Source organism: Alligator sinensis, unplaced genomic scaffold, assembly GCF_000455745.1.
Source record: "Alligator sinensis unplaced genomic scaffold, ASM45574v1 scaffold1408_1, whole genome shotgun sequence".
Classification (NCBI taxonomy): Eukaryota; Metazoa; Chordata; order Crocodylia; family Alligatoridae; genus Alligator; species Alligator sinensis.
In genome coordinates this window covers 682,797-694,480 of record NW_005842519.1, presented here as the reverse complement: position 1 = coordinate 694,480, position 11,684 = coordinate 682,797, and the positions used below count along the sequence as shown (strand labels likewise).

Genomic DNA, 11,684 nt, shown 5'->3' with positions numbered 1-11,684 from the left:
AGGAATCAAAGTGGGCTGCAATTGCCCAATGCGCCCCACATCCCCAGGTCTGCCCCAGTGCCCTGTCTTCCCTGGGTTTGAATGTCAGTGGGTAATGCGGGTTAGCCAGCCTGCCTTAGGAGCGCCACACTGCAATATGTATGCACCCAAAGCCCTTCTCTTTCCTTCTTTCCCTCCCTGCCTCCCTCTCCTCTCTGTGTGAATGTTTCCCCCTTACTTTCCTGGTCCAGCCCAAAACCACCCCAATCCTCCGAGGTCCCATCACCCACGGTAGTGAACTCAAAAAGACAGCCTGGCCTCCTGCCTGACTCCATGCCCTCCTCTTCCTTCCATCCTCCAGGGCAGCCCATCAACCCCCATGGCCGCATCTACCCTGAGGAGATGATCCAGACAGGCATCTCGCCTATTGACGTCATGAACAGCATCGCCAGAGGCCAGAAGATCCCTATCTTCTCCGCAGCCGGCCTCCCACACAACGAGGTAGCCCCAGCTCCTCCCAGGGGCTGCTTCTGCAAGGGAGATGGGGGCAGCAGGGGCAGGGAGCGGGCACTGTATTAGAATCAGAGCAGCTGCAGGTTGTGAGCTGGTCACCGGGTCCTGCAGATGCCAGCACCTGCAGGTATTGGTAGCTGATTCAGGTGTGTCTGTGGGAATCTGCACCAGCAGAGCGGGGCCGAACGTGCAATGCTTAACACCCTCCAACCCCCCATTGCATTGAACCAGCTGCAATAACAATACCCCCAAAGGAAACCCTCACGTCAGGGCTCCTGGGCTCTGATGTTGACCCCTGCGACAGAAGGGGAAAACCATGCCCCTGCTCTGTGCCTCAGTCTCCCCAGCTGTAACATGGCAATAATGGTGCCTGAGCCACCTGTGTATATCAGCTATCCCAAAAGCTCTGAGACACTGCGATGGAAGGAGAGTGTCGTGCTCTCTGTCCGCTTCGGAGTTAGTGGGGTCCTACATCCCAGAGGCAATCTCTTAGGGCAGTGATTTTCAACCAGGGTGCCTTGAGATCCTTTCAGTGGTGCTGTACATAGAGTGCTGTACACAGGGCATAGGGTGCCCCGGCTAGGTGTGCAAACAGGATTCACAAGAGAAACCCAGAGGTTTCAAACAGAAATCCATAGCTGTGGGCTTTCTGAGTTCTTTGCAGCAGAAAAACAGCTCTGTTATTTTTCTGTAGGCAAAAAAACAAGTGAAAACTAAGAGCTGGCATTTTCTGAGGGGGGCTGTGAATCGATCCAGGGTGCCTGGGGTCTATCCAGGGAACCCTCAAGTATATCCCTCAAGTATATCCAAGGGCCCTCAAGTATATCCAGGGTGCCTTGAGTCTATCCAGGGGCCCTTGAGTTGATCCAGGGGGGTCTTGAGTCTATCCAAGGGGACCCTCAAGTCTATCCAGGGTGCCTTGAGTCTATCCAGGGTGCCTTGAGTCTATTCAGGAGGCCCTTGAATCTATCCAGGAGGCCCTCAAGTATATCCAGGGTGCCTTGAGTCTATCCAGGGGGCCCTCGAATCTATCCAGGGTGCCTTGAGTCTATCCAGGGGGCCCTCAAGTCTATCCAAAAGACTTTGAGCCTGTCCAGGGAAACCTCGAATCTATCCAAGGGGACCTTGAGTCTATCCAGGGTGCCTGGAGTCTATCGAGGAGACCCTCAGGTCTATCCAGGGTACCTTGAGTCTACAAAGGTTGAGAACCACTGCCTTAAGAGAACCGAGCTGGTTCAAGCACACATCTCCCTCGGCCACGTGTGCTGAGCTGGGCACGGCCCTGCACGACCAGTCAGCTTGGGCGCTGGAGCTGTGGGGGCTGAAATGCCAGGCTGTGCCCCCTGCTCCCCACTGCTGTCTCCGGCGCCGCTGCGAATGCGATGTATTGAGCGGATCCATCCGTGCAGCCAAGCGGCAAGAGTCCCCTCTTGGCCCCCTCTCTCCTCCTGCGCCAACCCCACACGCAAAGCCGGGGCATGAGGCTGGGCTGCAGCAGGGTGGAAACCGTCCTGATGGATGGGGAGTGACAGGCGAAAGGTAATATCATAAAGTCCGGGGCTAGTCCGACGCAGGCGAGCCAGCGGTGCGTGGAGCAGGGGGAGCTGGGAGCGTGGCTGGCTGAGATTGGATGGCTGGTCCTCTCCCCTGGGAGTGGAGGGGGGGCTCTAGGGCATCTGCTTCAGGCCTGGAGGGCTTGGTCATGGCTTTGCAGAAGGCTAAAGCTGTAGGAAGGATAGGGCTCCTCTGTGCTCTCCGGTCATCCCTTCCCTGGGGGTCTTCTGCATCAACCCAGAGCTCCCCACAGGCTTCATTGAAGCCTGGGCATTGGGGAAAGGGATCTCTCCCCAGGTCAGGCTGCTAGTGCCTCCAGGACCACCTCCATCCTCTCCTTAGCAAGGGAAACCTCAAGGACTTTGCTCCTTTAAGCCCCCTGTCCCTGACCAGGGGGCAGGGAGCTGTCCTGGCTGCCCAGGTACGAGCAGGAACAGGGGGCCGCAGGCATGCAAGCCCCCGCACATATGCTTGTATGCACATGTATGTACATGCACATAGTCAGGGAGGAAGGGAACAGTGGGCATCTGATCACATAGGCATGTGCCCACGTGCACCAGCACACACACAGGACAGGGAACTCCCCGTGGCAGGGGGGTGGGAGGTGAGCTAAAACAGGCACGCATGCTTGTACGCATGCTGGTGCATGCAGCTCCCCAAAGGATCCATGCACCAGGGATTGGGGGGGGGTGGGCTCATGCACACGCACATGCATGCACACCCCACACACACACACACACAAACAGGTGGTCCTGTGCACCAGGGGCTAGTGGAGCTCACACACACACATATGCCCACAAGCGAGTGATCCCATGCACGGGGTGGGTGGGGAGACGGGCCCAGGCTGCAGAAGTGAGGGCTCCAGAGCAGGAGCCAGAATCCAGCCCTGGATCGGGGCCCTTCCTTATGTGCTGACCTCTCCTCTCTCTCCCCCCCAGATTGCTGCACAGATCTGCCGGCAGGCCGGGCTGGTGAAGAAGTCCAAGGACGTGATGGATTACCATGAGGAGAGCTTTGCCATTGTCTTCGCCGCCATGGGTGTGAGTCCATGCAGGGGTGGTGGCCGGGGGCACCATGCTGGCTCAGGGGTGCCCTAAGGCATGGGTGTTTGCTGACAAAGCCCCCCCAGCTCACCCCGGGCTGACCACCCCCTCAGGGGGCACCCAGCTGTCCTGCTGCCCCCCGCTTCTGCCTGCAGCACAGGTCACTCATGCTATGACCCTGCAGCAATGCGGGTCAGCCTCCCAGCCTCCTCTGCATGCTGGGGGCATCGTGCATGGTCCATTAGGGGCAAGGGAGGGCAGCTGGGTTTGTGGGGAGACTGGGCAGGTCCCAGGGCTGGCACAGTCTTTGCTGTGCCCCAGGGGCTCCATCAGCAGTATCAAGTGCCTATCCCCCACCATGCAGACAGCTCCACTCCCTGCCTTCCCCCCTGCCAGCTGCAGGAACCACAGTGCTGGCCACCCCAGCACCCACTGGCACCCAGCAGGACACCCCGAGGTGCTTTGTGTGATGCAGCCATTCACTGCGCTCAGCAGCTGCACCCTTGGGGGGGGTGCATGTATATGTGTGTGAGCATGTGTGCGTGTGTGTGCAAACATGTGTGTACATACATCTATGTACATATCTATGTGCATGCATACAGGTGCTCATGGATAAGTGTGCATGTGTGTGTATGTGTAAGTGTGCATATGCATATGCATGCATGTGTGTATGTATGTGCATGCATCTATGTGCATATATATGGGCATACATGTGCATGCTCACGTGTAGGTGTGTGCGCCGGTGTGTGCAAGCATGTGTGCAAGCATGTGTGTGTGCGCAAGCATGTGTGTGCATGCATCTATTTGCATATATACATGCATATGTATGCATGCTCATGGGTGTCTGTGCATGTATGCATGCATGTGTGTGCATGCATGCATGTGTGTGCATGCATGTATGGGTGTGCATGCATCTATCTATGTGCATCTATTTTTTTTTGATGTTTTTAAGGCAGCCGGTCCGGAAGATCTCCACCCTAGAGTTCTAAAGGAACTGGCCGGGGTCATTGCGAGTCCCCTGGAGCAGCTTTATGAGCGCTCGTGGTGCTCTGGAGAGGTGCCAGAGGACTGGAAGAGGGCCAACGTGGTTCCCATCTTCAAAAAGGGGAGGAAGGAGGACCCGGGAAACTATAGGCCAGTCAGTCTTACCTCGATCCTGGGCAAGCTGTTCGAGAAAATTATTCTGGCACACATCCAGGAGGGGCCAGCAGGGAAATGCATGCTCAGGGGCAACCAGCACGGGTTCATCAGCGGCAGGTCATGTCGGACCAACCTGGTGGCCTTCTACGATCAGGTCACTAAATCATTGGATGCAGGGGTAGCAGTGGATATAGTCTTCCTGGACTTCCGGAAGGCTTTCGACACTGTCTCTCACCCCGTTCTCATTAGGAAACTGGGGGACTGTGGCGTAGACACCCACACAGTCCAATGGGTCGCCAACTGGCTAGAGAGCCGCACCCAGAGGGTGGTAGTGGGTGGGTCCTTCTCGGCCTGGAAGGACGTGGGCAGTGGGGTCCCGCAGGGCTCGGTCCTCGGGCCCGCCCTGTTCAACATCTTCATCAGTGATTTGGATGAGGGGATGCAAAGCACCCTGTTCAAATTTGCTGATGATACCAAGATGTGGGGGGATGTGGGCACAATAGAAGGGAGCAACAGGCTACAGTCGGACCTTGACAGGTTACAAGGATGGGCGGAGGAGAACAGGATGGGGTTCAACACAGACAAGTGCAAGGTGATGCACCTGGGGAGGAACAACCGGCACCATACCTACAGGCTGGGGAACTCCCCTCTTGTCAGCACGGAGGTGGAAAAGGATCTTGGAGTCATTATTTACTCCAAGATGAAGATGGCTCGGCAGTGTGGGGAGGCGGCTAGGAAGGCCAGCTGTACCTTGTCGTGCATCCACAGATGCATTTCAAGCAGGACCAAGGAGGTGATCCTCCCCCTCTATGCGGCACTGGTCAGGCCGCAGCTGGAGTACTGCGTCCAGTTCTGGGAGCCGCACTTTAAGAGGGATGTGGACAGCATCGAGAGGGTCCAGAGGAGGGCCACTCGCATGATCAAGGGACAGCAGGGCAGGTCCTATGAGGAAAGGTTACGGGACCTGAACCTGTTCAGCCTCCAGAAGAGAAGGCCGAGGGGGGATCTTGTGGCCTGCTATAAACTAGTCAGGGGGGATCAACAGGCACTGGGGGAGCCCCTGTTCACCCAAGCGCTGCCAGGGGTGACCAGGAATAACGGTCACAAGCTGGCGGAGGGAAGGTTCAAGTTGGACATCAGGAGGCGCTACTTCACGGTCAGGGCGGCCAGGGTCTGGAACCAGCTTCCAAGTGAGGTGGTGCAGGCTCCCACCCTGGGGGTTTTTAAGAGGAGGTTAGATGACCATCTTGCTGGGGTCGTTTGACCCCCAGTACTCTTTCCTGCCATGGCAGGGGGTCGGACTAGATGATCTGCCCAGGTCCCTTCCGACCCTAGAAACTATGAAACTATGAAACTATATGTGCATACGCATATGTGCTCATGGGTATGTGTGCATGCAGGAGTGCATGTGTGTGCATGCATCAATCTGTGTATGTACGTGCATATGTACATGTGCTCATGGGTGTGTGCATGTGGGTGTGTACATGCATAGACATATATGTGTGTGTATGTATTTGTGTGTTTGTGCACGTGCATGTGTGTAAGCCCCTAGATCATGCACCAGCAGAAAGAGGGCAAAAGAATACAAAGAGCAGGAGCTAAGCTGTGGGCCTGGAGCCAACCCTATCCCCGCCATCCGCTTCCCGAGCTCAAGCCACTTCCTGGCCCCCTGCCTCAGTTTCCCCTCCTGTAAAATGGGGGCAGAGAGACTGACACAGGGACATGCACACACATACATGCCATGGGCCTCTGGCAGGTGAACATGGAGACTGCCCGCTTCTTCAAGTCAGACTTCGAAGAGAACGGCTCCATGGAAAACGTCTGCCTCTTCCTCAACCTGGCCAACGACCCCACGTGAGTGCCCCCCTTCCTTGCCCCCCCACCCCAAGCAGAGTGCAAACCCCCAGAGCAGGGTGCCTACACACCCCTGCTGCTGGGACCCTGGCCCAACTTGGCCCTGGGCCTGCTCACCCTGCCCCGGGGTAAATCCGGAGCAAGTGGAATAGCTCGAGGGTAAGGGGGTGGGTCCACAGAGGTCCAGGGGCACAGTTCCCTGTGGCCAAGCAGTCTGGGCCCAATCCAGCATCTGCAGCTCCCTGTGTCCTCTGCGGCAGCCAAGGGTGCTCAGCCCTTGGCACATGCCCAGCCCCACACCTTGCCTGGAGGCAAGACACCTGCAAAGAGACCTGGTGCATTGGGGTCAGAGCATCTAGCGGGGGACTCCCCAGGTGCCGGGGGCTGAGCGCACAGCGCTGGGCTCAGGTACATTGTCAAAAGCTAATGGCACCGCTGCCTGCTGCTGAGCAGACTCAGAGCTCCTGGCATGGTGGGGGTCATGGCCCCGCTACTGCCGCTTGCAAGCGGCGCTTCTCCTTCCAGCCTGGGGCTCCGTGTAGCAGCCTGTTGCAAAGGGGGCAAGGATCCTCTCAGCCCCTCGGGCAGGGGAGGGTGGTCCCACAGCCCCGTCACCCCAGGTTAAGGGAGGCTACAGAGGCCACCTTCTCCCTCCCTCCCATGCAGGATCGAGCGTATCATCACCCCCCGCCTGGCCCTCACCACGGCCGAGTTCCTGGCCTACCAGTGCGAGAAGCACGTCCTGGTGATCCTCACGGACATGAGCTCCTACGCCGAGGCCCTGCGGGAGGTCAGTGCAGCACTGGGTCCCCCGCACCCGCGGAGGTGCAGGAACCAGAGCTGGGCACCTGGTTCAAGGTGTGCACACCCCAGGGATCCCTTCTGCTTTGCTTACAATTCCCGTCTTCATCATCCCTAATGAATTGTTTGCCTTTTTGACAGCTGCTGAGCTGAGGCTTTTAGTGACTAGCCGTCTTTCCTGCCCAAGTGCAGGGGGCCTGGACCCCATGATCTTGTAAGGTCCCCTCCAGCCCCTAATATCTATGAATCTATTCCCACAATGCCCAAATGTCCCGGCCCCGTGGATCCTGGTCTCCTAGTCCAGCTCCTCTGCCTCCAATCAGGCCCGATGCTCTGCTAGAGATGTGCACGGCCCATACGATGCCCAGCTGGGCTGAGTCCATGCTCCGCTCATCCCTGCAGGTATCAGCCGCCAGAGAGGAGGTGCCCGGGCGCAGAGGCTTCCCCGGCTACATGTACACGGACCTGGCCACTATCTACGAGCGGGCAGGGCGCGTGGAGGGACGAAACGGCTCCATCACCCAGATTCCCATCCTGACCATGCCCAATGACGGTGAGCCAGGGACGTGGTGGGTCCAGCCCCAGCGGCCCCGCCCCGCTCAGGGACTGTGGGACCCAACAGGTTGCATCTGGGAAACAACCTCGGTGTGGTGCTTCAAGAAAGGGATGGTCCCCGAGCCCAGCCCGGAGCCCAGAATAGCACATTTCGGTGGCTTTTCAGTTCAGCAAACCCCCCCCACCACTTTGCACGGGGTCAGCTCACAGCCAGGTTTCTTGGTTTGGGTTTCGGGGCTGAGCAGTGAAATCAGTCGGTCCTCACGGGGCTGGTGCTACCGAGGGTGCACGGGGTCCTGCTACAGCTTGCAGAGGCGTGAGCTGGAGCTGGCCTCTCCTTGCCTCCCCAGCTGGACAGTGGGGCCTGGGCACCGGAGCTGGGATGCTGCACTGTGTCTATCACCTCGCCGCCATCCTGCTCCATGGGCCTTGAGGCTGGCTGCAGGCTCAGGCTCCTCCACGCCGCCTGGGCTATGCATGGAGCGGGGCTGGGGGCTGGGTGGGATCCGGGCTGGAGCAGGGAGGAGGCATTGCCCTGGCCTCAGGGGCTGTGGGACCCATATAAACCCCCTCCTGCAATGGGCAGTCTTTGCACCGTTTCCCCTAGATGTACAGCAGCTGCCCTGCTGGGCTGAGTTGCACGCATGCCCGGGTTGGTTGAGGGCTGTGTGCTGGGTGTTGCGTGGGGGTCCCCTGGGAGGTGGTCGACATGCCCCAAGAGCTAATCCTTGCTCTGCCCTTCCCTCCTCAGACATCACCCACCCCATCCCCGACCTGACGGGCTTCATCACCGAAGGGCAGATCTACGTGGACCGGCAGCTGCACAACCGACAGGTCCCGGATGCCAGCTCCTTCCCTCCCCTCCCTTCCCCACGCGTCCGAAGGACAAGGGTGCTGGGCAGAGGCAGGATAAGCCCTGCAGCTCCAAGCTGGAGGAGCTTTGCCTTGGGTGCTCTGAGAGTGGAAATGCAAGAGCCTGCGGCTGCGGGGTGTGAAGGGCCTTAGCTGGGGGGTGACAGTGTCCCCTAGTAGCCTCTCTATGGGATGCTGCAGGCTGAATTACAGTCCCAAGGGTGCGGGACAGAGTCTCTTGCAGACTCAGCTGTCAAGAGGATGATGGCTGGGAACCAAAGACAGCAGCATTCAATGCTGCCCCTATCACTCCCCTTCATGAGCTCCCCATGCCTTGAGCCTTCTTGCAGGACCCTTTGGGACCGGCTGGGGGGGGACCCACAGGGTGAATGGCATGGCCACATTGCAGTGTGGTGCCCACACACCCACATAGCTCCCAACCTGCCAGCTCGGGCCCCCGCGGCCACCAGATCCCGACAATCAGGGGCTCAGTTTGCACTAGCCCAGCCCTGGCCCAGCTTCCCGGATGCATTTGGCATGCTGGGTGCTGCCGTGACCCAGTACAGGGTCTTCACAGCCACAGCAGCAAGTGCAATACAGCCAGTCTGGGCCCAGACTTCAGGAAGGAGGTGGACAGATTGGAAAGTGCCCAGGGCAGAGCAACACAAATGATCAGAGGCCTGGCAGCGAGATGCATGAGAACAGGCTGGAGGAGCTGCGGCGGGGGCTGAGTCCGCAGAGGAGAGGATGACAAGTTTGCAGATGACACCCAGCCGGGGGGAGTCGTGGATATGCTGGAGGGTCGGGCTAGGATTCAGAGTGACCTTGGCACATTGGAGGTTTGGACCAAAATAAATCTCATGCGGTTCAATGAAGACACGTGCAAAGTCCTGCACGTAGGAGGGAGCAATCCCATGCACTGGTGCAGGCGGGGGGTGACTGGCTGGGCAGCAGCTCTGCAGAAAAGGACCTGGGGGGATAAGGAACAAGAAGCTGAACAGGAGCCAGCAGTGTGCCCTTGTGCCAAGAAGGCGACCGGCATCCTGGGCTGCATCAGTAGTAGCAGTGGCAGCAGATGGAGGGCAGTGATTCTTCCCCTCTATTCAGCACTGGGGAGGCCACATCTGGAGTCCTGTGTCCAGCTGTGGGCCCCCACTACAGAAAAGATGTGGGCACATTGGAGAATTAGCAATAAAAAATGGTTGTGGGGCTGGGGGACAGGACTGGTGAGGAGAGACTGATGGAAATGGGTTGATTGAGTCTGCAGAAGAGAAGACCGAGGGGGATTGAATAGCAGCCTTCACCTCCCTGCAGGTGACTTCGATGTGACTTCCTGAGGTCCCTTCCCACCCTCATTTTCTATGTTTCTGTGATTTTAATGTGCTCTCTGCCACCACAGATCTACCCCCCAATTAACGTCCTGCCCTCTCTGTCCCGGCTGATGAAGTCGGCCATCGGGGAGGGCATGACCAGGAAGGATCACGGTGACGTTTCCAACCAGCTGGTGAGTGCAGCGGGGTCCTGGCCTGGGGATTCCCTGTCCTGTCCCTTCTCCCCTTGCCCCAAACCTTCTCCCGGTGGCATCACTCCCGGCTAAGACTTGTGGCTGGTAGACAGGTCGAGTGGTCTGGTGGGGTCACAGCACTAGCAGAAGCTGGGGGGGTCACTCCCCACCTCTGCCACATACTGTCTCCGTGGCCTCGGGACTCTCACTTAGCTGCCCCATCTGTGAAATGGGTACAGGAGCCTTGCCCTGCCTCACCTGGCCCCTCCCTGACCTGCAGTACGCGTGCTACGCCATCGGGAAGGACGTGCAGGCCATGAAGGCGGTGGTGGGCGAGGAGGCGCTCTCGGCCGACGACCTGCTCTACCTGGAGTTTCTGCAGAAGTTCGAGAAGCAGTTCATCGCCCAGGGTGAGGAGAGGGGGCCCGGGCCAGGCACTCACAGGCACCTGTATTGCAAGCCAGGGCAGGGAGGGAGCAGGGATGTGACCGGGGCCGTGCAGGAGATGCCCCACGGCAGAGAGCAGCAGCAAGAAAGTCACAGTCAGAGAAAAGAGGGACCTGCAGGGTCACATCCAGCCCAACCCCTGCCTGCGGTTGGATCAGCCCTGTCCAAACCAGCCCAGACAAACCCCGTGTCTGACCTCTGAGCAGTCACCCTGACATCGCCCCTGCCCCCAGGAAAGCAGAGCTGGTCTCTGGAAGCTGGTGCCTGGAGCATCGCTCTGCAACCTCGAACCCAGATCCAGCCTCATGGAAAGGGAAGCTCCTTGGGCCTTTTCTAGCCCCTACGGGCATCCCTGTCCCCACAGCCTTTCTCCTGGGCTGCATATTTGCTCCCTAGCACATCCCGAAGGCGTAAACCCCGCCACTGCCGTGTCCTAGAGCCCCCCCATGCTCACCATGCCACGCTGCCATGCTCCCCAGGTCCCTACGACAACCGCACCGTCTTCGAGTCGCTGGACATCGGCTGGCAGCTGCTGCGCATCTTCCCCAAGGAGCTGCTCAAGCGCATCCCCGAGAGCATCGTGGCCGAGTACTACCCGCGGGAGGGCCGGGGGCTGGGCTCACAGCAGACCGACACCGCCCTGTGATGCCTGCCCGGCCCCAGGGTGCAGGTGGGGGTACCGAGGCACCCGGCAATGTCCCCGGGGAGCATGCTGATGTGAAGAAACCACCTGATTTTCGTCGGAGTGGGTCGTTCCCGGGTTCCCAAGTGGGTGGGTGGGAGGCAGGGATGGATCCAGAGGGGTGCAAGCGCACCCTGCTTTGATTCCTGCTCTACCCAAACTTTGAAGCCTGGGAGAAAAAGCAGCCAGTGAGTCAAGTGCCTTCATGGCTCTTTATGATTCCTGCTAATCTCTTTACTCGGTGAATGACCCTCTCTCCTTTATAATGCCTTGATGTGTTCCCCTGTTCAACCTCTCCTTTCTTCTGCAGCTTTGCAGTCTCTTAGCCATGCCCGGGAATGTCTCTCTTCTCTTTCCCAGCCCTGCAATCTGCTTTTAGCTCTAGCTAAAAACCTTCCCTTCATCATATTAAAGTCAGGTGTAGAAATGACTGACAGTGGCACACTGGAGGCACTGTCAAGACATTCAAAACAGTGAGAATTTGTTCTGTGAATCTGAATGAGAGACATACAATCAGCTATGATAATTATAGACTAGTGACACAATATCTTTGGACTGTTTGGACTCTTTTTTTCTGGCGTGGTGCGTTGTGTTTTTTAAACTTAACGTATCATCTAGCAAATCAGCACACGTTCCAGTACTGCTGCGTGTTTTTGCTTTGAGCTTACATGGAATAATCTAGCGCAAGCCCCCTTGTATATTAGGAAAGTTTCTTGTTTCTCTTTAACGGGAGCAAAATAGGTGTTGCTTTCTATGTGAT

The 11,684-nt window shown here is 58.1% G+C and overlaps 1 protein-coding gene across 1 annotated transcript in view; it reads left to right on the top strand.

Annotated features, from left to right (window-relative positions):
- ATP6V1B1 (ATPase H+ transporting V1 subunit B1) overlaps positions 1–11,471 on the top strand; it is a 56,555-nt gene extending 45,084 nt beyond the window's left edge. The window contains exons 6-14 of the mRNA XM_006031636.2: positions 341–480; positions 2,985–3,086; positions 5,986–6,083; positions 6,750–6,873; positions 7,287–7,437; positions 8,191–8,273; positions 9,691–9,795; positions 10,076–10,205; positions 10,722–11,471. Coding sequence (XP_006031698.1) covers positions 341–480; positions 2,985–3,086; positions 5,986–6,083; positions 6,750–6,873; positions 7,287–7,437; positions 8,191–8,273; positions 9,691–9,795; positions 10,076–10,205; positions 10,722–10,888 — 1,100 coding nt within the window. The 3' untranslated portion in view covers positions 10,889–11,471. The remainder of the gene's footprint in view (positions 1–340; positions 481–2,984; positions 3,087–5,985; positions 6,084–6,749; positions 6,874–7,286; positions 7,438–8,190; positions 8,274–9,690; positions 9,796–10,075; positions 10,206–10,721) is intronic.
- Positions 11,472–11,684: the final 213 nt, after the last annotated feature.